This window comes from Narcine bancroftii, chromosome 1, assembly GCF_036971445.1.
Source record: "Narcine bancroftii isolate sNarBan1 chromosome 1, sNarBan1.hap1, whole genome shotgun sequence".
Lineage (NCBI taxonomy): Eukaryota > Metazoa > Chordata > Chondrichthyes > Torpediniformes > Narcinidae > Narcine > Narcine bancroftii.
This window is the reverse complement of record NC_091469.1, coordinates 22,771,704-22,796,810: the sequence shown is the minus strand read 5'-3', so window position 1 is coordinate 22,796,810 and position 25,107 is coordinate 22,771,704. Positions and strand designations below refer to the sequence as shown.

The window sequence follows — 25,107 nt, the reverse complement described above, 5'->3', positions numbered from 1 at the left end:
ACCAGTAATTAACCAGCAATTTACTGGTTCCTGTACCAGCGTGAACACTCCTAAACCAGGATGGGGGCTCCAAATCGACCCATGTATTAACTGCCGAGGGAAGTATTATCATTGCCGATCCATTTTAATTTGGATTCAATGTCAACAGGCAACCCGGTACACCCAGTCCCATTAGAGTCACGCTGATGACGTTCTTGCATGCATGGGATGTTCTTCAATAGTTAGGAAATGGAAAGAGTGCAGAATGAGAACAACAGGAACTTGTCAGAATGTCAACAAACATCATCAAATTGAACATTTGTGGAATGGAGTAAAAATAATCCTCAATTACTTCTAGCAGTGTGTGTGTTATCCCAGTTATCATTTTCCCATGCCCATCTTTTTAAATAAAATAATTTATGACAAAACTGTATTCAGAGACCTTGCTTTTGAGACCCATTGAATCTGTTTCTCACTCATAACACCCACACACACCCCCTACCTGGAGAGTGAGGGGCTGGAGTGAGATGTGGGTAATCTCCTTATGTAACAAAGCATTCACTGCTGGAGGTTGCGCTCCGCGATACCAGGTTGGTAATGTGAAAGGGTGCACAGAACCGGTTATTGGTCCAGTGTGAATGGCCCTATTGGTATTTCAAAACGGTTCATTTACACGCCAATTTAGTGGGTTGCTATTGTGAAAAGGTCTACAGAATTGGGTTCCTTGCCCCAAATAGCACCTTGCGAATGTTTAAGTTCAAGAAGAAACTCTGCCCAGTCCTCAGATTTTCAATTTTCAGCATTTAATCGCAGAGGTGTTATGGTACAACATTACAAAACACTTGTCACCACACTTGGAAAAATATGATTGAACTGGTGAGGGGGCAAAGGAGATTCACCAGGATAATGAAAAGAATAGATGTTTCAGATACAAGAAAAGACTGGGTTTGTTTTCCTTAGAGCATCCAAGAATGAGGGGAGATCTGGCAAATGTATACAAAATTCTAAGAGTAATGGAAAGGTTTCTTCTGAATTCTCTACTGTATTTATTAGTGATTGCTCTATACTTGTGCATCTTATATTGGTTACCTCCTCAAGTGCATCTTTGCTACATCCATCCTATCAAATCCTCAATGTTAATCGGTTCACTTTTCCAGAGAGAGAGAAGCCTATCTGTTAAATAATTCCTGATAATTTGTGAAAGCAATGCACATTGCAAACAATGTTTAAAAATCCAAATCAAATTAGTGAATTAAATAACCCCAAAGAGCATCACCTGAAAAGGAAAGATAATCGAACTAACAAGATAGTGCAAGCAGATTTACAGTAAACATTTTAGTGGCTTTTAGATATTGCATTACTAATAAAGTAACTACAGTTCAATCAACACTCACCATCCGCAAGTTTCCATGACATTCAAAAGTAAGCTTTTTGAAATATATTTGTTGTCAGATAGGCAATCAGTGCAGCTAATTTGCATACAACAAATATCTGGATATAGTTAAGCTTAGTTAATCCATTTCAGGTGTTGTCGTCGGGGGAGATAATGACAAAGGACAACAGGAGCACTGTCACTTACTGTTCAAAATTAACACAGGAATTTCACAATCACAAAACAGATGGAGCCTCAATTTAACTTCTTCCATGGACAGATGGCATCTCTGGCATATGCTATCATTCTCTTGGTACAGAATTAAAATGGCAGCCTAGTTTGACACATTTAGTTTCTGGAGAGGAAAGCAAATCCCTAAACTTTAGCTTGTAGAAGCAACAGTGTTAGGAATCAATACATCCTAACAGAAAGTCAACACACTGCACTAAATTTCAGGACAAGAGCACATGCCTGCTATTCCACAACAGAATACAGAACATTGTGATAAGGTTACAATGGACGATGATGCAGAAGATGAACTGCGCTGAATGGCTAGTTAATTGAATTTATAGCTGCTGAATCACTAGAGACCCCCATACTACATGGGTCAGTATCATCCTACATGGAATATAAACCATGACCTGGAGTTACTACTCTTCAAGAAATGTATCTATAGCAGAGACTGTCAGTATTCTTTGGGGAAGTGGTGCAGTGTGAGGAAGAGATAAGTAGGAATTGGTTCATTTTTTGTTGAAACTCAGTATATTTTGCATTAAATGGTTAATTAGCAGAATGTGCATTTTAATGTAAAAGGGCGGAGTAGAGAAATAGAAAGTTTGTTTGATATTAGTACAAATAGGACAAAGTAAAACATAAAAGGATTTAAATGTGAAAAGATGAACTTAAGGAATTCAAAAAGTGAGGGAAGCAGTGATGAGCAAGTGATAGTTGGTTTTGAATAAAACATGATGAATTCAGTTTAAATGAGCTGAAACTTACTGGTATTGGATGGGAAGCCAGCAAGAAGAACCAAGGAACAGACAAATCTAGAATTGATGGGCAATTCAGCCAAGCACCAACAGAGATGAGTAATGACATACGTGTAGGATTTGACAAGCTCCATCACATCCATTTTCATTTTGACGTATCTATCAGTGTCCTTTGTGCACTATACTTACTGATGTAGGGAGCCATGCCTGGATCCAGTGTGGTGATCATCGACTCCACTGAATGTTTGGTTTTGTCCAAAACCGATTTCACAACCGAGTTCCCTGCCACACCCTAAAAGCAATCAGTCAAAAACCAGGTCATTTGAATTCATGGTGTTCACATTCACAAACATTGAAAAGATAGGCTCAGTTTATTTTGAATTTAGTGAATCTTTTAATGCAATAGAATTTTGTATTACTTTTGGTTTCTCCACCCTTCACCCCAATCCTCTCCCAACATCCATCTATTCTTTTTCCTTTTGCAAACAATTAGCTGCCTACTGGGAATATTTTTCCGTAATTACAGATTCCTATGCTAATAACATTTTGGAAAATAATATCCACCCAGTAACATTTAGCATAACCAGGATTCTGAGAGTACTATAGACATTTTGCCTTATTGCCTGCGAACAATTTTTTTTAAATACCAGGCATTCGTGACTTCTGTTGCTTTAAATGCGGTAAGGAAGGTATATTCTCGCGACTGAGCACAGCTACCTCTGAAGTAAATGGAATATTAAAAGCACCATAACCTGGAAATGAAACTAATCAATAGTTTTCACTTCTTAGTTTGTAAGCAAATATTGACCTTGAAAATGAACCTTCTCAGTGGCATATACTGTAGTTTCAGTATTTCTAAAAAGCTATGATCCTATACATGCACAAAGGAACCTGGTAGCATGAATGGAAAAGTCACCTTGTTGATTTACTCTAGAAATGCACAGCCAAAAGCCTTGAATTTCAATCATGAAGGGCACATTTAATGTGTTTCAATTCTTTCCTTAACCCGCTACAATGACTCAAAGTTAAACAGCTCTTAATATGCACTTTTTAGGTATGAACCATTCATACAGAATTATTACATCACTTTGTGCGATAAATGGTAGAGTGACATGCAGCGAGAAAAATGGTGTTAAATATTGGAAACCAACCATCCTAATAACACTGGATACAAAGTTACATTTGTTTAGACAGATTTTGCCAAAATGATTAAAACTTCTCAAATATCAAATATTTTCAGAATAATATTCAGCTCATATGATCTGCATCTTTAAAGTTATTCTCAGAGTACATACACGATATTACATACAACCTTGAGATTCTTTTCCCTATGGGCCAGGCAGAATTTCTAATGATCAGTAACTTTAAACAATACTCAAGAAGGAATAAGTGTATAAAAAAGAAATGTAAACAAACCATGCAAACACAGAAAAATAAACACTCAGTAATAAATAATAAGCAAAGTAAGAGTCCTTAAATAAGTCTCTGATCAAGTCTGTTGTTTAGAGGTCTGATGGTTGAGGGGCAGCAACTATTCCAGAAGCTGGATACGAGTCCTGCGGTACCTGCATCTCTTTCCTGATGGCACCAGTGAGAATAGAGCTTGTCCTGGGTGGTCTTGTTCTTTGATAATTACTGCTGCTCTCTAACAGTAATCTGTGAGTAGCATTGCCCATCTTCGTCAATCTCAGATTCAAAACTATTATTCTTTTTACGATCTGGGCATTACTGGCATGGCCAGTATTTATCACCCATTTCTAAATAGTATTGAACTGACTGGCCCGCATTTCAAAGTTTAAAGTTCAGATTTATTGTCAGCATACATATACGAGATCCTTTTTCCTGCAAGCCAGGCAGAATTTCTAATTATTGGTCATGCAAAAAGAAAATATAAATATACTGAGAAAAATGTAAACATAAAGGAAATAGAAACAAAATAAATACTCAAAAATAAATATCCCTGTAACATGCAAAATAAATCAGTGCTTAATTGAGTTTGTAATTTAACAGTCAGATAATGAAGAGGTAGCAATTGTTCTTGAACCTGGTGCTGAGTGTTGTGGCAACTATACCTCTTTCCTGATGGCAGCAGCAAGAACAGAGCACATCTTGAGTGGTGTGAATTTTTGATGAGTGCTACGACACGTACACGATCCTTTATTCGGAACCCTTGAGGGACAGTGTGTTCCGAATTTCTCCGGATTTCGGAAAGCCCACCCAAATTGTGCTGACGTATCCACCCCCAACCCCTTCCAGTCGCGCGACCACCTCACCCAAGCGCCAGTCCCTCGGTTGCCTCCCCCAAGTGCTGGCTGCCTGCTGCCACCCCCAAGTGCTGGCTGCCTGCTGCCTGCTGCCCCCCCCCCACCCCCAGCACCAGTCTCTCGGCCACCTCCCCCAAGTGCCAGTCACTCGGCTCTCGCCCAAGTGCCGGGGGAATCTCTCCCCATTTATTGGATTTTGCAGCTTTCCGGATTTTAGAATTCCGGATAAAGGATCGTGTACCTATACTCTCTGATGGCAATATTCCATGTCGATTTTCTTGATGGTGGAGAGAGTTTTGGCTATGATGTACCTTTTGCAGGGCTTCTACTCAGAAATATTGGTGCTAATGTGCTTTCTTCATGGTGATATTTGTGTGCTGTCCAGGAAATGGCTTCCAAAATTATAACCCCAGGAATTTATTTGCTCACCCTCATCACCTCTGATTCCCCAATGATCAGTGGATCATACACCTCTCTCCCCAATGATCAGTGGATCATACCCCTCTCTCCCCAATGATCAGTGGATCATACCCCTCTCCCCCCAATCATATCCCTCTCTCCCCAATGATCAGTGGATCATACACCTCTCTCCCCAATGATCAGTGGATCATACACCTCTCTCCCCAATGATCAGTGGATCATACACCTCTCTTCCCAATGATCAGTGGATCATACCCCTCTCTCCCCAATGATCAGTGGATCATACCCCTCTCCCCCCCAATGATCAGTGGATCATACCCCTCTTCCCCCAATCATATCCCTCTCTCCCCAATGATCAGTGGATCATGCACCTCTCTCCCCAATGATCAGTGAATCATATACCTCTCTTCCCAATGATCAGTGGATCATACACCTCTCTTCCCAATGATCAGTGGATCATACACCTCTCTCCCCAATGATCAGTGGATCATACTCCTCTCTCCCCAATGATCAGTGGATCATACACCTCTCTTCCCAATGATCAGTGGATCATACACCTCTCTCCCCAATGATCAGTAGATCATACACCTCTCTTCCCAATGATCAGTGGATCATACACCTCTCTCCCCAATGATCAGTGGATCATACACCTCTCTCCCCAATGATCAGTGGATCATACACCTCTCTTCCCAATGATCAGTGGATCATACCCCTCTCTCCCCAATGATCAGTGGATCATACCCCTCTCTCCCCAATGATCAGTGGATCATACACCTCTCCTCCCAATGATCAGTGGATCATACACCTCTCTCCCCAATGATCAGTGGATCATACACCTCTCTTCACAATGATCAGTGGATCATACACCTCTCTCCCCAATGATCAATGGATTATACACCTCTTGTTTGCCCCTCCTAAATTCATGGTTTTGGTGACATTGTGTGTGAGGTTGTTGTTAGTACACATCTTCAATCAATTGCATTAGCTTGTCTAGACTCATATATATATATAGGCTAGCCAGGCTTGTCAAGGATGGGAAATTTCCTCCTCGAAGCAGATTTGTAAACTAAATGGGTTTGTACAACAGTCTGGATTTTTTTCCATCATTATCAGTGATGACTTGCATTTATTTTTAAATTCCAGATTGTTAATGAAATGGTAGAATTTCAACTTGGGTCTCTGGGTTATTAGTCAAAACCTTTGGATTAAATTTAACCATTTAACCACCACCAGTTATGAATGACTTGATAAGGGGACTTGCTTGTATCATACTTTGCATTTACAAATTTACCCTCTGCATGGGCCTGGCTCTTACTTTGACATCTTCCTCAACATTGAAATTTCATTTTAACTCCTCCCAATACTTTTATGTTTTTCCTCAACTCAATTATTCCTCATCTTCATTGCTCCTGAGAATTAAATGATCTAATCTCTCCTCATAATCCAACCTTATGATAATTTACTAGAAAATCTGCACTGTACTTCTTCCCAGGAGGTCATATTTTTTCCAGGTACTCAATCTGAGCACATCTTAAGTGCCAATTCAGTGGGTGACTTTGCTCAATGAGCTAAAGGTTTGGGGTTGAAGACCCAGTCATGAGTCTTGAGCATAAAAATCTACATTGATATACTAGTGCAATTCTCTTGGAGTCAGCTTTCTTATATGTGCATAAAAGTCTGGTCCATCACTTTTAAAACAGCAGGGGAGTTATTTCCAGTATCCTGGAAAATCAGAATGATCAGATGTCTGTAATCATGAACTTTTTTCATTCTCTGTAGAATGCTCAGGAATACTATAAATGGAATGTGAAAGGCTCTGTAATGAATGCAAGACTATTTCTCTCTAAACAAGACCTTTGCACAGCTATTGCAATTGGTATTTCCCTTTGGTATTTCCCAGTTATGAAAGCCATATTCTGCAGAAATTTCAAGCCTGGTTTTGCAACAATGATTATATTAATGATTTGTCCAATGGGCCTGTAAATAATGCATTAAATAATTAATTGTTTAAAATGATCAGTTGAAACAGAAAGAGTAACAAGAATTTCATCACTGAGTCCCACCTTAAAAAAGCCCCATAATCCTCCTCCTCCAGCACCACTTTGGTCAAAGCGTGCAGGCATCCTGGGGTCCTCAATTTCCTCTGGGAAAGTAATGGAGGAGCCGCCTCCAACTGGAGCAGGGGCCTGAGTCATAGTATTTGGCACAACTCCTGCCAAAAGCAAATGTGTTAGTAAGGAGCTGATTGCTTTGTCCACATTTAACAGAAAGCAAGCCTTAACAATAAAAGCTAAAGAACTCAATTAAAACCAATTAACATCAAGCAAGTTGATAAATATTCCAGACCAGCTGCTCCCAAACTACTGCCACATGCATTTATATGTCTGCCAGGACAGGAGGCATTGCCCAAAACCCTGGAAATACATTTGGTAGTGTGTTTTTTAAAAACTGCTTTTCTCCTGAGTAACTCCAGATTTGCAAGCACTGGGATCAATTTCCAACATAGTCAAAAGCCCCTTTCACATTTGCAAGTGACCCCAGGAATTAATGACCAATCGGCTTTTAAAGTGTCTAATTTGAAAACAAAATCAGCTCAAAGCCAGTATCAGATGACATCCTCGACCCCTAGTACAATCCCCAGTGTTTGCAGATGCTGGTGTTGCAATCATGCAAGTGAGAAATGGGGAAATTGCATTGTGGGATTGAAAAGACCCAAGTTATTGCATGAGTGCAGGAACATGAAGGAAGAAAAGATTAAATTAAGGTATAAACTTTGCTGTGGGAAAGTTGCAGCGGGAAGCGGGGGAGAAAGAGAGAGGAAATAAATTGCAATAGCAGATAATTTTTAAACTGTAAGAAAGTCAGTAGTACTATAGCGTACAATTTATAAAGACCATGGGAGAAAGCCATGGCAGACCTGACTTCCCACAATGCCATGCAGCAGAGAAACCCCCTCCATGGATGTTCCGTGCATGAAGCTGTGCACACAGCCCTTTCTCTGCCATGTGGCATTCTGGGAGGGAAGGTCTGCCATCACTTTTCCCCCATGGTATTTATAAATTGTACACGATAGTGCTACCAACTTTCCCATGCTGTATAAACTGTGTGCTATAGCGCTACAATCTTTACCAAATTGTGCACTAAAGGTTTATATAGGTCAGCACAACAACAGGGGCTGAAGGACTCAAACTGTACTGTACATAAAGCTTAATTATGTTATAATTAGGAATAATTAATTTTGCTCAAATAAATCATAATACATTGATCAGGATTTAGGGCAAGTTTACCATCACTTGATGCGTCATGATGTCACCGGTAGAAGGTAGAACAGTCCTAACCCCGGGGTGACTCCTTGTAAGTGAGTTCAGTGTCCCAGTTAGGAGTGGTCAAGTGTGAAAAGCCCCATTCCTATCCCAGGACACTGAATGGCTAACTTAGTGGGACACAAGGTAAAAGGGGCTAAAATGAAACTTTTAAACTGAAGTCAAAAGGATCTGGAGGACACCAGAAAATCCAGATTGGTGACAAGGGATTCTGCAGGCAGGACATGAAGGCGAGTAGAAACAGTAAGATAGAAAAGCATCCTTACTCTTGCCTTCTTCAAAACAATGATGTCATAAATAACTATTAGAATACAGATAATCCAGATTTTTAAAAATTTTAATGTACAAAGGAAAGTAAGAGTTTTGGTACAAAGACTGTAAATATTTAAATTACATAAAGGCATTTATCCACAACTTTCTGAGTAAATTAAGTCTATGTTCAGATGTAACATTGAAATAAAGCCACCACCTGTAACGGACGCAGAAAAAGTTGGCATCAATGGGGTCTGTGGAGATCGACCAGCATGACCTCGAGTGATGTCGTAGTTTGTAGTCATGGAGAAACCAGTGATGGGTGGACCTGCAGGAGGTGCAGAAAAGACAGGCCCAGGAGGAGAGCACATAGGAGGCACTGTGGGAGGAAAGCCATAAGCTTCAGCACCAGAATGAACAGTAGCTGGATGAATAGGGGAAGCAACAGCAGTTAGAGGTGTAGAGGACCTGGCAGGCGGCAAGTGGGTTCCAGGAGGAAGAGGAGATGTAGAAAAGACTGAGGGAGGTAAAGCTGAAATGGAAGTAGTAATAGGATTGGGTAAAGGGCTAGGTAGAACTGGTCAGATGCGAAAGGAGAAACAAAAAGTGAAAACAATTAAATCATAATTAATGCACAAAACATTATTTCCAATGCAGCTTTGTTAAATCAGAACATTCCATCTTACAGTGTAGAGAACTAGAAATAAATATTTCACTTTATTTCAGGTTTTGCTGCAGAAGCTTGAATGTTTTTTAATACTGATACAGTTTTGGTCGCTTACCTGCAGAAAGATATCAATAAAATTGGAAGAGTGCAGGGAAATTTTACAAGGATGTTGCTGGGACTCAAGGAGCTGAGTTTGTAGGGAAAGGTTTATTCCCTGGAGCATCGGAGAACGAAGGGAGATTTGATAGGTGTATTCAAAATCATGAGGGTTATAGATCGGGCAAATGTAGGTAGGCTTTTTCTGCTGAGGTTGGGTGAAACAAGGATAAAGTACCCAGGCCCAAAACATGGGTTCCTCTTTATTTCCTATGGATGCTGTGAGACCTGCTGAGTTTCTCCAGCACATTTGTATATTGCACTCAATCCCAGCATCTGCAGAGTTTGTTTAACAAGAACAAGAGGACATGGATTTAGGGTGAAAGATTAAATGTTTAAGCAGAACATTAAAAGGGGGGGGGGGTCAGGGACCTTTTCACTCAGAGAGTGTGGAATAAGATGCCCATCAGAAGAAGTGGATGTAGATTTGATTTCAACATTGAAGAGAAATTTTGATAGGTACAGGATGGAAGAGGTATGGAAGGCTATGGTACAGGTCAATGGGACAAAGCTAAAAAATAGTTCCGCACAGAGGACATGGGCCAAAGGCCTGTTTTTGTACTGTGGTGTTCTCTGATTCAACAGCAAATGGCCTCACAATACAAGATTTACATTCATCTAAAACATTCCATTAATTTTGAAGTGGTCCATGATGAATTCAATAATTTTTCTTATAAAATTCAGAGGGAACATGAGTGTTTTGTTAAGTTTATACTTTAAATGTTGTATAAAATGTTTCAAAACCATATTTACTGTATATTTTGGCATACAAGTCGAGTCATGAAACCCTAAAAAATTTCTAAGGGTGGGAGTCAACTTCTACACTGGATATACTTTTGGGACCTTAAATTCAATTTGGCATACAAGTCACTGCTGGAAGAATCTCCCACCATAGGCACCACCATTCCCAAACACCTCACCACCGCTGGGCACCACCATAACCATTCCGACCTGAGACCCTTAGATCATTGTCACCATTCCTACCTGATACGTTGAAGTTCCTACTCCAGCTCCATGGGCTGTTGCTACTCCTGCCCAGTAGGGCTAGGATTTTTTTCACTTACTTAATTTACAGCTTTGTTACTTGTGATTGGGGAGTTTTAAAATTTTTTGGGTTTTTCCTGGGAAGCCCGGACAGCCCAAACCCCACTGATGAAAATAATTTTGTCTAAAATGTTCATGAAGAGCACAGTGGTCAAAAGTTCACCCAATATAGCTTTACTTAACTTTAACAAAAGCTTTATACAATATTCTATTTTCTTGTCTTTTGCTCTCAGGATTTTTTTTCCCAAATATTTAAATTTCCTTTGCAAATGTTATTGTGTTAATTATTCTGTTGCAAATTGAATTCAGAATTAACTACCTATTATTGCAAATAACAATCCATTCAGTCCACCTAACCTTCACGACATTTATATTCCACACAAACTACCTCCAATCCATTTATTATATTCTTCTATATCCCTCCTGGACTTGTGTAGCTTCTCCTCCCCCTCCCCCCACCCCGCCATTAGTATTAGTTATAACTATTTCCCAATCCCAGGGGTAGTAAGTTCCACATTCTCTGGGTAGAGATTTTACCGAATTGAAGATTTTCATGACATTCTTCTACTTCTGGCTTTACTTTTAGATATCTAGCCATGAAAAATAAATCTAAGCTGTACATTTATCTTTGTAACTGATTTTCTAACAGAAGGACAATTTTCCTCATTTGCTTTAAATTTTCACAGCACCCATTTTTGTACACCAAGATCGAACTTGCAACAATAAAGGCCTTTATATTCCTCTGTAAATAGATTATCTAGTATGTAATGGCACATTTTTCAGAAGCCCATAATCCCACCATAATCTAATTACAGGTAGTCCTCAAATTCTGACCTACGTGAGTATGTCCACCCGCATATGCCCTTGATTTTAAAAATCTTTATTAAAGCTACTGTACAAGTACATATTTTGTATTAAAGTACTATATACAGTGGACCCTGCTCCCAGTGACACCCAGAGGTCCCAGCATTACATTCAATCCGTCAGACCCAATTATGGTCATATATTGGGGACTATCTGTTTTCTTTGAGATACAGGAAAAGCTGCAAAACTCCCCTGACAGACTGCTAATGTTTGTTCTGTGGCGGCTCACCACAAGGCAGGCGAACCGGCCCCGCTTGTAAGCCACGCAGTGGGGTAGCCGGCGAAAATGGCGCCATTGGGGGAGGGGGGGGGGTTTCCCTTCCTTCCAGCTCAGGGCTCAGAAATCCGCGCTTGGGGACCACGTGACACCCAGGTGACGTCAGCGCCTTCCAACACGGTTCTCAGCCAGGTCCAGGCTGGGAGTATAAGTGCAGCCCAGCAGCCTGCAATAAACTAGTCTGGTCACTGAGCTCAACCCGTCTGGTTGTGTGTGTTATTGCAGGAGCAGAGTAGTCGCCGCTACAGTTCCTTCTTAAACTCAGTTATAGTTCTGCAGAACAGAAACAGGCCTTTTGTCAAACTTTTTCTTTTGCCTGTATTTGACCACATCCTGCTAAATCTATCTCTGTCCCTATTTGTTCCAAACAATTTAAAGTTACACTATTTAGAATCAGAGATTCCACCAAAAAACAGAATAGAAATGTTAAGCAACAATACCTGTGGAGACTGGGTTGTTGCTTACAGTCAGGGAAGTGCTTGGTGGTGGAGTACTGGGGGGCGTCGTCTCAATCCCGCTTTCTTCCATCATCTTTTTTCCTTGACAATAATTTACTGTAAATAAAAAAATGAGGTCTGTATAGATCTGCAACTGAGGGTTATATTATAGTTATGTTTCTGAGCTTCAAAGCTGAACTTCAAAGTTGCTGGCCAAGAATACCACTGGCTGCATGTTTCCAACAATGAGGGCTCACCTGTAGACCATGAAATTCAAAATGTCTATTCAGACACATTGTCAAAAATATCTCAGCAAATCTTGTGCAACATATTGGACTGAGCCACTCGTAGAATTTGAGAGAATAAAGGGAAGCTGTTTCAGGTGCAAGGAGTGCAAGAATCTCGAGGAGGCATTTAAAATGACTACCTGGAGAATCAGAAAACAGAAAAAATTATATCTGCAGGATGTGGCATTAAACTATGTGAAGGTGCTGACTGCAGAATCAAATAGATACAATGACATGGAACTTGTGCATGGACCAGTAGGAAAGGGCGGACAAGACCTTTAGAGAGCCTTCTCAAATTCACCAAATATGTTTGGCCAACATATCTTTCTATATTGTATGGTTCTGTGACATCTTGAAACAAGAACGGTACTGAACACTGAAGTCTTTTCTGTCCTCCTCCCAAAATCACTGCAGATTGTCATCTTTACAGGGCCCGTTCTTGATCTGAGATCAAACAAGGTACAAGTCCAAATGCTTTTCTCATAACATGATACATTTAACTACTATTAATCATTTCAGTGGAATCAATGTATATTCTTCAGAATCGGCTCCTTCTTCAAACCAACAGTTAATATCACTGCATTTGACAAGATTGAGAGCAAGATACAAGAGGAATATACACTGTACTAAAAGATCACTTAATTGCAATGTTGAACAGTGACAAATATTTACTTCATCCAGAAATGAAAATAGGTTATAATCTGAATGTTTAATTTGAAGACTAAAAATTCTAAAGAATGGGTGGGACTTTCTGTATAAGCAATAAATTAAACAAGAAAATGCAGTCATAGATTTAGGAGGGAAAGATTCTATGCAGTCATATACTTTGACAGATGTAGAGAAATAATTATTTTTCCCCCCCATGGAAAAATCAAGAAAATGAACAAATAAATTATTTTAAAAGGATGAGAAAAGAGCAAAAAAAAATCATCCCAAATGCATCCCAAGCAACTCTAAAACTTTAAAAGTGATCTCAGAATTTGGAGGAATTTCACAACCATATAAACAGAGAAATCAAGCCCTCTGCTGTTGATCATTTTATTCAAGGGAAACTAAAGATCCGATTCAGGGTCTGCTCATTCATATTTCTCATGATTCTTCCAACAGCACGTGCATAAAAGGTTGAATGCAAGTAATGCCTACACCACACAATCTCTGCAGATCCAGATTCAAACTCATCCCAGGAATGCCAAGCAAGTCCACTGCCAGCCTATCACGAGACGGATCTCAGTTTAGCTGCCCTTTACTGCAAGCTAACGGAACAAATTTAGAATCCACCAAACATGCTTCAAGCAAGAAACGACACGAGTATTTCAGAGAATCATTATGATTCTGTAAATATGCACTTCTGTGGCTTTAACCTGCATATCATCATTTTATCAGCTACCATTCCAAAGAGCTTTCGGTCAGATGATTTCTCCACAAGTCATTTTCTATTGTAACCCATATTATATTGCTCTCACACACTTGCTCTACTTCTTCCTTTTGAATAATCATCCCAACATTACCCATAATTAAACTAATGGAATAAATTGATTAATGAATACCATGAAACATTTTTATTATCGTCAATAGCTTGATAAGTGTTCTAAAAATTAATGGGAGGACGTGTGGTCAGATTTCCACAAGTTATTTGTAACCCTGAAAGCCCACGTACATAAAATAACAGATATAGTTTTATTCTGTAAAAGTCTGGATTAGTATGAAAATTTGAAATTGACAGTTGATCCTCTATTAACTGAATTACTAGAAGTTGAATCAGGCCAGACAATCTCCGTAGGACATTTTCATGCCCAGCGCATTGTTCAGTTTGGAAGAGACAAGATTAGTTCGCTATGAAACCACAAAATAAGCCCAGTACTGTGAATAACCAAAGTACACCTAGTGTACAGAGAAAGATTGAAGACGTTAGGACTTTATTCATTGGAGCTTAGACGGTTGAGGGGATTTGATAGAGGTGTTTAAAATTATGAAGGGAATTGATAGACGAGATGCAAGTAGACTCTTCCCCCTGAGAGCAGGGGAGGTTGAAACAAGAGGACACAAGTTGAGGGTAAGGGGGGAAAATTTTAGGAGAAACATTAAAGGATGCTCTTTCACTCAGAGAGTGGTGGCCGAATGGAATAATCTTCCGGAGGAAATAGTTGAGGCAGAGTGAATTCTTTCATTTAAGAGGAGGCTGGATATATATATGGATAGGAAGGGGTTGGAGGGTTATGGGTGGAGAATAGGCGGAGGGATCTAGCAGAGTTGTTTGAACCGGTGTGGACTTGAAGGGCCAAGATGGCCTGTTTCCATGCCATAAACTGTTATATAGTTATATGTTATAAGGTTAAGAGACTCTGATACCACCAGTCTATGCTTCATTGGTGATAAGGAAGATAATCTCCATCAGATCCTTCATGCACATCCTCAGTCAATTACATCATGCTGTCCTTGTGCTGACTGTGGTATAGGTGAAACCATTACCAAACATTCACTCCAGAAGACTGACAAAGTCTGTCATAATGTTTGTCACGGTTTCATCCTGAGCAATTGAACTACACAGGGAGCTCTGTGCTCTATTGGATATTTCCAATGATGCACACAGTGACAGCCATTAATATCACTGGAAGATTGTTGAAAGACACATGTGGTGCTTTGTCCAAGACTTGGTTTTCCAGTGCAAGAAACTGTCCACGGTCAAATAGGGTACACCGGCACATTCCAAGATGCCTATCTATGTATGGATTGACACAATGAAGCATGCAGCAATTGTGATCACTACATCATGGGGAAAAGCAAGTCTGCCACTGCACACTGAGCCTCATCTCACAGCCTCTCCATTTTATTGAATGGTTGGAAAACTGAGGTCATGTTGAAATAACTTTTGCAATGATTGGCTTCATACTGTAAATGACAATTCTATATTGTACAAACATATATTTAATAACTGAAGGATATAAGGATATTTTTTAAAAGAAAAACATTATCTGCCACAATGGACAGGTAAAGAGGAACTTCAGAAGAATTTGGGGAATGTTTAAGCATGGTAGCATTCACAGTAGAGCAAAAATGATCAATTTCAAGATCAGTATCCTCCACCACAGGTATGAACCATTATCAATATGTACCATCTGCAAAACAGAGCAGAGAAATATTCCACACACCTCCTAAGCAGTGCCTACCTCCAACAAATCTGTGAGCAAGATGGCAAAAACAAGATCCTAGGAATGTCGTGGTCTCCAAATCACACATCATGGCATGTGTAAGTTAACGTTCTCTCATGGATCCTCAGGTAAAAGTTGAAATCTCTCACACAAGAATCTCACTGAATCACTGCTCTATTATTACAGACATCCCAAAGTTATCCATATCACATCAAAGACATCTGCAGTGTCAGATCTCCATGGCCTGCAGAGTGGGGCATGATGTGCTTGTAAATAGTTTGAAATGAGCAAATATTTACAGATTCTGAACAACCTATTGTCGTAAAATTTAAGTAACCAGTCTTGGAAGATGATAGGCAATAAAAACATGCTTTTCTTTCATGATTTGTCAATAAATATTTTAAAAACAGTGGGATTTTCCCAGCACCTTTCAGGTACATAGAAACAGCTTATAATCAATGAAAAGCATGGGCACTGCTACAACATTGAAAATGCAGTACTATTTTCAAACCCAAGCTTCTGCACCACCCTCTGCAACTGGATCACCAACTTTTTCATTGAAAGATCATTAGGAAACAAGGTCTTCTCCTAACTGACAATCAACATCTCAACAATGCCCACTGCTCTCCTTGCTATACACCCATGAATTTGTGGGTAGGCACAATTTAAATGCTGTCTATGAATTTGCTGACGACACCAAGGTTGTCAGCAGAATCGCTGATAGCAATGAGGAAGCTTAGAGGAGGGAGATAGATCAGCTAGTTGAGTGATGTCACAACATGAACCAGCCCTCATTGAGGTGTCAGCTGTGGAAAGGGATAGAAACTTCAAATTCTTGGGTGTCAACATCTCTGAAGATCTGTCCTGGGGCCTCCCTGTCCATTACAATCATGAAGAAGGCTCACCAATGGATATACTTTGTGAAGAGTTTGAGGAGATCTGGTATATCACCAAAGCCACTTGCAAATTTCTACAAGTTTACCATGGAGAGCATTCTGATTGGTTGCTTCACTGTCTGGTCTGGAGGGGCCAATGCACAGAACAGGGGAAAAAAAACTACAGAGTTGTAATCTCGCCAGTGCCATCACAGGCATCAGTCTTCACTCCATCGAGGACATCTACAAGAGGCAGTGCCTAAAGAAAGCAGAATCTACCCTCAAGGACCCCACTACCCACACCATGCTCTCTTCATACTGCTACCATTAGGAAGGAGGAGGTAGGATTTTAGAGAATTTATTGAAAAACAATTAAAAATGTATTTTGAAGTAAATACGGAATCAGTGGAAGATAAGTTTATACTATGGGACGCAATGAAAGCATTCATTAGAGGGCAAATAATAAGTTATGTAACCAAGATGAAGAAGGACTACAATCAGGAAACAGAGCAGTTGGAAAGGGAAATAGTAAACATAGAAAAAAAATTAGCAATGAAGGAAGATACAACTAAAAGAAGAGAATTGGCGGATAAAAAAATAAAATATGAAACATTACAAACATATAAGGTGGAGAAGAATATAATGAAGACAAAACAGAAATATTATGAACTAGGTGAAAAAACACACAAAATCTTAGCATGGCAGCTTAAGACAGAGCAAACTAAGAAAATGGTATTGGCAACAAGGAAAAAAGACAAACAAGTTACATATAATCCGAAAGGAATTAAGGAAAACTTCAGAGAATTCTATGAACAATTATACCGAACTGAAAACAAAGGGAAAGAAGGGAAAATAGATGAATTTTTGACTAAAATTGAACTACCAAAACTACAAATAGAGGAACAAAATAAATTAACAGAACCATTTGGAACAGTAGAAATACAAGAGATAATAAAAAAATTACCAAATAATAAGACACCGGGAGAGGATGGACTCCCAATAGAATTCTACAAAACATTTAAAGACCTATTAATACCGCCCCTCCTGGATGTAATGAACCAGATTGATGAGACACAAAACTTACCAGATTCATGTAAAACAGCAATAATTACAGTGATACTGAAACAAGGGAAAGATCCACTCTCACCAGCGTCATATAGACCAATATCTTTGCTAAACACAGATTATAAGATAATAGCTAAACTATTAGCAAACAGATTAGCAGAACAGGTACCGAAAATGGTAAATTTAGACCAAACTGGATTTATCAAAAAAAGACGCACAACAGACAATATTTGTAAATTTATTAACTTAATTCATGCAGTAGAAGGAAATAAAGCACCTGCAGTAGCAGTTGCTTTAGACGCAGAGAAGGCCTTCGACAGAGTAGAATGGAATTATTTGTTCAAAGTATTGCAAAAATTCAGTTTACCGGAGAAGTATATTAATTGGATTAAAGCATTATATAAGGGACCGTTAGCGAAAGTGACAGTAAATGGACATGTATCAAAGCAATTTAACTTAAGCAGGTCAACGCGGCAGGGATGCCCACTATCACCGTTATTGTTTGCGCTAGCTATAGAACCACTAGCAGAATTGATAAGAATAGATAATAATATAAAAGGAATAAAAATAAAAGACAGGGAATATAAAATCAGTCTATTTGTGGATGATGTGATAGTGTACTTAACAGAACCAGAACTATCAATAAAAGAATTATATAAGAAATTGAAGAAATATGGAGAAGTGTCGGGATACAAGATAAACGTAAATAAAAGTGAAGCAATGCCTATGAATAATGCAGATTTCTCAAAATTGAAGAAGGAATCCCCATTCAGATGGCAAATGCAGGCAATAAGATACCTAGGTGTACAAATAAACAAAAATCTAGGCCAATTATCTAAACTCAATTACAATCCACTAATGAAAAAATTACAGGACGATTTAGAGCATTGGAAAGAGCTACCACTAACACTGATAGCAAGGATAAACTGTATTAAAATGAACATTTTTCCAAGGATACTATACTTATTTCAGGCATTGCCAATACAACTGACAGAAAAATTCTTCAAAGAGTTAAAGAAAATAATAAGGAAATTTTTATGGAGAGGGGGGAAACCGAGGATAGCACTAGATAAATTAACAGAATGGTATAAACAAGGAGGCTTACAACTGCCAAACTTCAAAAATTATTATAGAGCCGCACAATTAAGATACCTATCAGATTTTTATCAAACAAGGGAAAAACCAGACTGGACGAGATTAGAATTAGATAAAATAGGGGAAAAGATACCTGAACACATATTATATAAATGGGATGAAAAATTGGTACAACATAGAACTTCTCCAGTACTACACCATCTCCTCAATATTTGGAAAAAGATTCATGTAGAAAGAAATAAAACAAATTATCAATTACCAAAACTAATATTGACGCAAAATAAGCTACTCCCTTTTACAATATACAACCTTTCCTTTAGAAAATGGGAAAAAAAAGGGATTAAAAGAATAGAAAATTGTTTTTCAGGAAGTAGATTCTTATCCTTTGAACAAATGAGAGATAAGTACAATATAACTGGAGATACAGCGCTGGCATATTACCAACTGAGATCCTACTTGAAAGATAAATTAGGAAGCAATTTGAGTTTACCAGAGGGAAGTAACCTTGAATATGTGATTACAGATACAATGTTAATCAAAAGATTTATAACAAATATGTATATTAAACTGCAAGAAAAGGAGAATAAGGAAACAAATGGTAAAACTAAACAAAAATGGGAACAAGATTTAAATATAAAGATAAAAAAGGAAACATGGGAGAAATTATGTTCTGGAACGATGAGAAATACAATAAATACGAGGCTACGTATGATACAATATAATTGGTTACACAGACTATACATTACACCGCAAAAGTTAAATAAATGGGACCCAACAGTATCTGATAGATGTTTTCGATGTAAAAAAGAAAGGGGAACAACAATTCATGCAATCTGGACATGTGAGAAAGTAGAAAAATTTTGGGATGATCTCAATCAGATATTAAATAAAATAACAGAAAACAATATACCAAAGAATCCAGAGATCTTTCTCCTAAGTAACATAAAAAAATAAAGAATTTGGAATTGACTTGGAGGATGCACAAAAAAGATTTGTTAAGATAGCCCTAGCCATAGCAAAAAAATGTATTATGTCAACCTGGAAATTGGAAGATAATTTGAAAATACAACAATGGTATATAGAAATGAATAAATGTATTCCATTAGAAAAAATAACATATAGTTTAAGATATAATATTGAAATATTCGAACAAGTATGGGAGCCTTACATTAAATACAATAGCGAAAACCTACCGGGAACAAACATTACCTAAGTTGATGGAAGGAGAAGAGAAGAAAAGAATGGACTCAGTAGAATTTCTGGTGTATTTTTGTTGAATGACAACATTGTCTGACTGGCTTAATGCAACCTAGATTGTATACCTAAAATGGATGAGAGGGGGGGGTGGGGGGGTGGCTTGGGAGGAGGGAGGTGGGGGGGGAGAAAAAGTCACTGTATATGTGTGAAAAAGAAAAAGTGTATATCATGGCTAACGTGATTTATGGTGTGAAAAATAAAAAATAAAATAAAAATAAAAAAAATAAATAAATAAAAGGAAGGAGGAGGTAGAGGAGCCTGAGGGCAAACACCCAGGGGCAGAAAGACAGGTTCTTCCCATCTGCCATCAGAACCACAGACACAACCTCACTTTCTCTAATTTTTGCACTAATTTATTTACTTTGAAATGTAATTTATAGCAATATTTGCACTGTAACTACTGCTAAACAATGAATTTCATGACATTTTCATTTTCACATCTTATTTTATGCAGAGTTTGCATGTTCCAGTCAGGATTAAACACAATGTTAACAGGCATAGGAAACCTTGGTTTTCAAGGGATATTAACAATCTGGTTAAGAAGAAGAGAGAGGTGTATAGCAAGTTTAGGCAACGTAGAACAAATGAGATTTAAGAATAGAATAGAAAATTTAAGAGAATACAAGAAGGAAATCAGGAAGGCAAAAAGAAGACATGAGGTTGCTTTGACAGATCTTTGGCTTGGCTTCGCGGATGAAGATTTAATGAGGGTGTAAAAGTCCACGTCAGCTGCAGGCACGTTTGTGGCTGACAAGTCCGATGCGGGACAGGCAGACACGGTTGCAGCGGCTGCAGGGGAAAATTGGATGGTTGGGGTTGGGTGTTGGGGTTTTCCTCCTTTGCCTTTTGTCAGTGAGGTGGGTTCTGCGGTCTTCTTCAAAGGAGGTTGCTGCCCGCCAAACTGTGAGGCGCCAAGATGCACGGTTTGAGGCGATATCAGCCCAGTGGCGGTGGTCAATGTGGCAGGCACCAAGAGATTTCTTTAGGCAGTCCTTGTACCTTTTCTTTGGTGCACCTCTGTCACGGTGGCCAGTGGAGAGCTCGCCATATAACACGATCTTGGGAAGGCGATGGTCCTCCATTCTGGAGACGTGACCCACCCAGCGCAGCTGGATCTTCAGCAGCGTGGACTCGATGCTGTCGACCTCTGCCATCTCGAGTACCTCGACGTTAGGGATGAAAGCGCTCCAATGGATGTTGAGGATGGAGCGGAGACAACGCTGATGGAAGCGTTCTAGGAGCCGTAGGTGATGCCGGTAGAGGACCCATGATTCGGAGCCGAACAGGAGTGTGGGTATGATAACGGCTCTGTATACGCTTATCTTTGTGAGGTTTTTCAGTTGGTTGTTTTTCAAATTGGTCCCCTAGAAGATCAGAGTGGTTATCTATGTGTGGAGCCTAATGAGATGGGAAGATCTTAAACAGTTTTTGTGCATCAATGTTTACTCAGGAAACTGGCATAGAGTATAAGGAAGGAAACAAGCAGTAGTGTCATGGTACATATGGAGATTAAAGAGGAGGTGCTTTCTGGCTCCAAAAGAAAACCAGGAAATTACAGGTTGGTGAGACTGTCGTCAGTAGTAGGTAAATTATTGGAGGGCGTTCTGAGAGATAGGATATACAAGAATTTGGACAGCCAAGGGCTTATTAAGGATAGTCACCGTGGCTTTGTGCATGGTAGGTCGTGTTTGATGAAACTTAGAGTTTTTCGAGGTTACGAGAAAGTAGAGGCAAGAAAGGCTATGGATATTGTCTAATGGACGTGTGTGTGTGTGTGTGTGTGTGTGTGTGTGTGTGTGTGTGTGTGTGTGTGTGTGTGTGTGTGTGTACACTGGTGACCCCGACGGTTGGACCTGATGATGACGAACCAAGCAGCTCTCCACGCAGTCTCACTCAAGCTGCCAACGTTCTGGGTGTCGCAGCCATACAGGCTGAGGCCCAGTTCCACCTTTGACAGATTGCTGCCACTGACACCTGCTACTTCTACATAGTTGCTACTTCTGCATAGTGAGCTCGCTCGACCAGGACAATGGCAGTGAGGGTCATTGATTTCCTACGGCAGCTTCCGGAGCAAGGCAAATACTGTGCCCTCAAAGACCGACTAACCCGTACTTTTGGGCTATCACGGCATGAGCACACCGGCCTTCTGCTGCACTTGGATGGTTTGGGGGACAGGGCACCATCCGCCCTCATTAGCGAGATGCTTGCACTTGCCGAGGGGCACAACCCTTGCCTGCTCTTTGAGTTATTTTCCTGGAGCAGCTGCCTGAGGATATCCGACTCTTGCTCACCGACGAGGAAAGTCACAGCTCAGGTAAGCATGCTCTGGAGAGTGAAGAAAGAAAATGGCACCTCGGTGGAACAGATCACCAAGCCCCAATCCCAGCCAACACAAGGCCATGGCAGATAGAGAGGCAAGTCTACCCAGCCTATGGGGTGTGGGGGCATGTCTATGCCACCCACCCGGCGCATTTCCGGGAAATGCCATGGCCAGCCGTTAATAGCTGCGGCGGTTGGCCAACATGACAGCCTCCTCCACGTGTGTGACTTTCTGTCGGAAGGCAGTTCCTCGTGGACACCGGTGCTGAAATAAGTGTCCTTCTCCCCATGGCCTTCGACACCCAGAACGCCAAACCAGGCCCGGCACTGAGGGAAGCAAAGATGCGCCTCGATATGAACTTACAGCATCCGCACCATCCCCCTACGTTTTGCTGTCCACCAACATAAATTGACTTTTACCCTTGCGGCAGTGGCACAACTGTTGTGTGGCAGTGGCACAACTGTTGCTGGGAGCCAATTTCTTACCCGCCTGCTGGTAGGCTTGAAAGAGCAGTGTTTGGTGTATGCCAGAACTTTTCAAACAATGCCAAAACGATCGTGGTGCCAAATTCTCCTCCACAGATCCAAAGCACAGGGTAAAGCACCACATTCTCACTGGGTAACCCTACTCCACACCAGGGCATGCCACCTTCCCTCTTGAAAAAATTGCCCTCGGTAAAGTGGAATTTAAGAAAATGGAGGAGTTGGGGATAGTGTGGCGGTCGGACAGCTCCAAGGCCTCCCCCCTGCACATGGTCCCGAAAGCAGCAGGAGGGTGGAGGCCATGTGGTGATGACCAATGCCTCAACAAGGCCACCTGACAGATACCCCATGCCCCATATCTAAGGACTTACTGAAACTGCCATAATTACCCCCTTCGGCCTGTTCAAATTCATGAGGATGCCCGTTGGGCTTAAGAATACCTTGACTCTGTGTTTGTGTGTGTGTGTTTCTTACTCTATACTTAACGTAATGCGCATGCTACGCTGGGACCATTGTTGTTTTGTTGTCTATATCAGTGATCTGGATGACAATGTGGGAAAATGGATCAGCAAGTTTGCTGATGGCATTAAGATTGAACATATTGTGGAGAGCAAGGAAGGCTTTCAAAGCTTGCAAAGGAATCTGGACCAGCTGGAAAAATGGGCCAGAAAATTACAGATGGAATTTAATGCAGACAAATGTGATGTGTTAAACTTTGGAAGGACAAACCAAGAAAGGCATGGTAGATGGTAGGGGACTGAGGAGTGCGGAGGAACAAAGGGATCTGGGAAGACAGATGCATAATTCCCTGAAAGTGGCATCACAGGTAGACAGTTGCAAAGAAAGCATTTGGCATCTTGACCTTCATAAATCAAAGTATTGAGTACAGGAGTTGGAACGTTATGGTGAGATCGTACAAGATGTTGGTGAGGCCAAATTTGGAGTATTGTGTGCCATTCTGGTCACCAAATTACAGGAAGGATATCAGTGAGATTGAAAGAGTGAAATTGCTGGGTCTTCAGGAGTTGAGTTACAGGGAAAGATTAAACAGGTCAGGACTTTGCTCCTTGGAGCATAGAAGAATGAAAAGAGATTTGATAAAGGTTTACAAAATTATGAGGGGTATAGACAGAGGAAATGCAAGTAGGCTCTTTCCACTTAGATTAGGAGAGATAAATACAAGCTGACATGGCTTTAGGGTGAAAGGGGAAAGGTTTGGGGGTAATTAGGAGGAACTTCACTCATAGACTGGAGGGAGTGTGTTACAAGCTGCCATCTGATGTGGTAAATACAGACTCACTGTTGAGTTTTAAAGAATAAATTGGATAGATACATGGAGGGGAGAGATCTGGAGGGTTATGGGATGGGTGCAGGTCAGTGGGATATTTCAGCCCAGGCTAGAAGGGCCAAATGGTCTGTTTTCTGTGCTGTAGTGTTTTATGTTCTAATAGATACTTTAAAAATAGTGGGATTTTTGCAACACCTTCCAGGGTGCATAGAAACAGCTGACAATTGATAAAAATGTAGGCGCTGATACAATGTTGAATATGCAGCAGCTAATTTGCACATCAGGTGAATTTCCCAGATAACGTTTCTGCTGGTATTGACTGTGACACAAAATAAATCGATAAAGAATAATCCTCAAGTCTTCTACCTGCCAGTGAATGCAGAAAGTTTGACGTCCAGACAAGAGAGCATCGAGCGCAATGGGGCAATGTATCATGCCAAAGATGAGTGCATCTCTCACTCAAAGTCACATTGGAATGTTACCTGAAGTGCTGCGTTGGGGTTTAAACTCATAACCTTCAGACACTGCGAGAGGTGAGGAGCCTGGCCAGGTCTGAGCAACGGGTAGGGCGCCAGCCGATGAGTGGGGTGGAACCTGGGACTGACTGACCGCAATCAATGTTGCCACGTCCCCCTGCCTGAAGCCCTGGAGACCAAGTTCCACCGGGTTCGGTGCATGCCCGAGGCTCGGCCGGTGACGAGTCTATAAGCACCGCCAGCGTCCTCCACGCAAGGTGGGTTATCTGTACTAACCATCAGCTTACCTGCTGAGCTCCGCCAGCCACTCGGCCACGGACACGCACAAGATGGCCGCGTCACCACAGCAACGTCAGCGCCTGCCACGTCACCGACTGACGCATCCACTGTCGCACGAACTGCCACCCGGCGCAGCGCAACGTCTTAAAGGGGCAGCACGAGACCAAGGCAGCCTGGCAGGCTCTCGGGACCGGGATTTTTCACTGACTCCCAAGGGTGTAAACAATCTGTTGGCAACAGTGGGAGAAAACGAATGATCATCGTAAGACGAAAGGAGAAATAGCGAAGACAATGAGGACAGGGTGAGAAGGTTCAGACACAAAAGTGCTGGAGGAAGGGTTGGACAGGGGCCAGAAGGGGATTGGTCAACCAGGCAGAGGTGAAGGATGATGGACAGATAGGGAGGGCGAGGTGGGTCAGTGCGAGACAGCGAGTTGATTAGAGCAGTGGTTCTCGGCCTTTTTCTTTCCACTCACATGCCACTTTAAGT

At 40.7% G+C, this 25,107-nt stretch overlaps 1 protein-coding gene across 6 annotated transcripts in view; it reads right to left on the bottom strand.

Annotated features, from left to right (window-relative positions):
• Positions 1 to 24,723, bottom strand: part of prrc1 (proline-rich coiled-coil 1) — a 32,723-nt gene extending 8,000 nt beyond the window's left edge. For 2 of the 6 annotated variants that reach the window (XM_069921983.1, XM_069921998.1), the window contains exons 1-5: positions 24,626 to 24,723; positions 12,048 to 12,161; positions 8,817 to 9,176; positions 7,088 to 7,236; positions 2,530 to 2,632 (exon numbers count right to left, since the gene is read on the bottom strand). In XM_069921983.1, coding sequence (XP_069778084.1) covers positions 2,530 to 2,632; positions 7,088 to 7,236; positions 8,817 to 9,176; positions 12,048 to 12,138 — 703 coding nt within the window. In that variant the 5' untranslated portion in view covers positions 12,139 to 12,161; positions 24,626 to 24,723. Of the gene's footprint in view, positions 1 to 2,529; positions 2,633 to 7,087; positions 7,237 to 8,816; positions 9,177 to 12,047; positions 12,162 to 24,344; positions 24,535 to 24,614 lie in introns of those variants that run through there. The other 4 variants (XM_069922005.1, XM_069921989.1, XM_069922022.1 and 1 more) reach the window with 4 other exon arrangements.
• Positions 24,724 to 25,107: the final 384 nt, after the last annotated feature.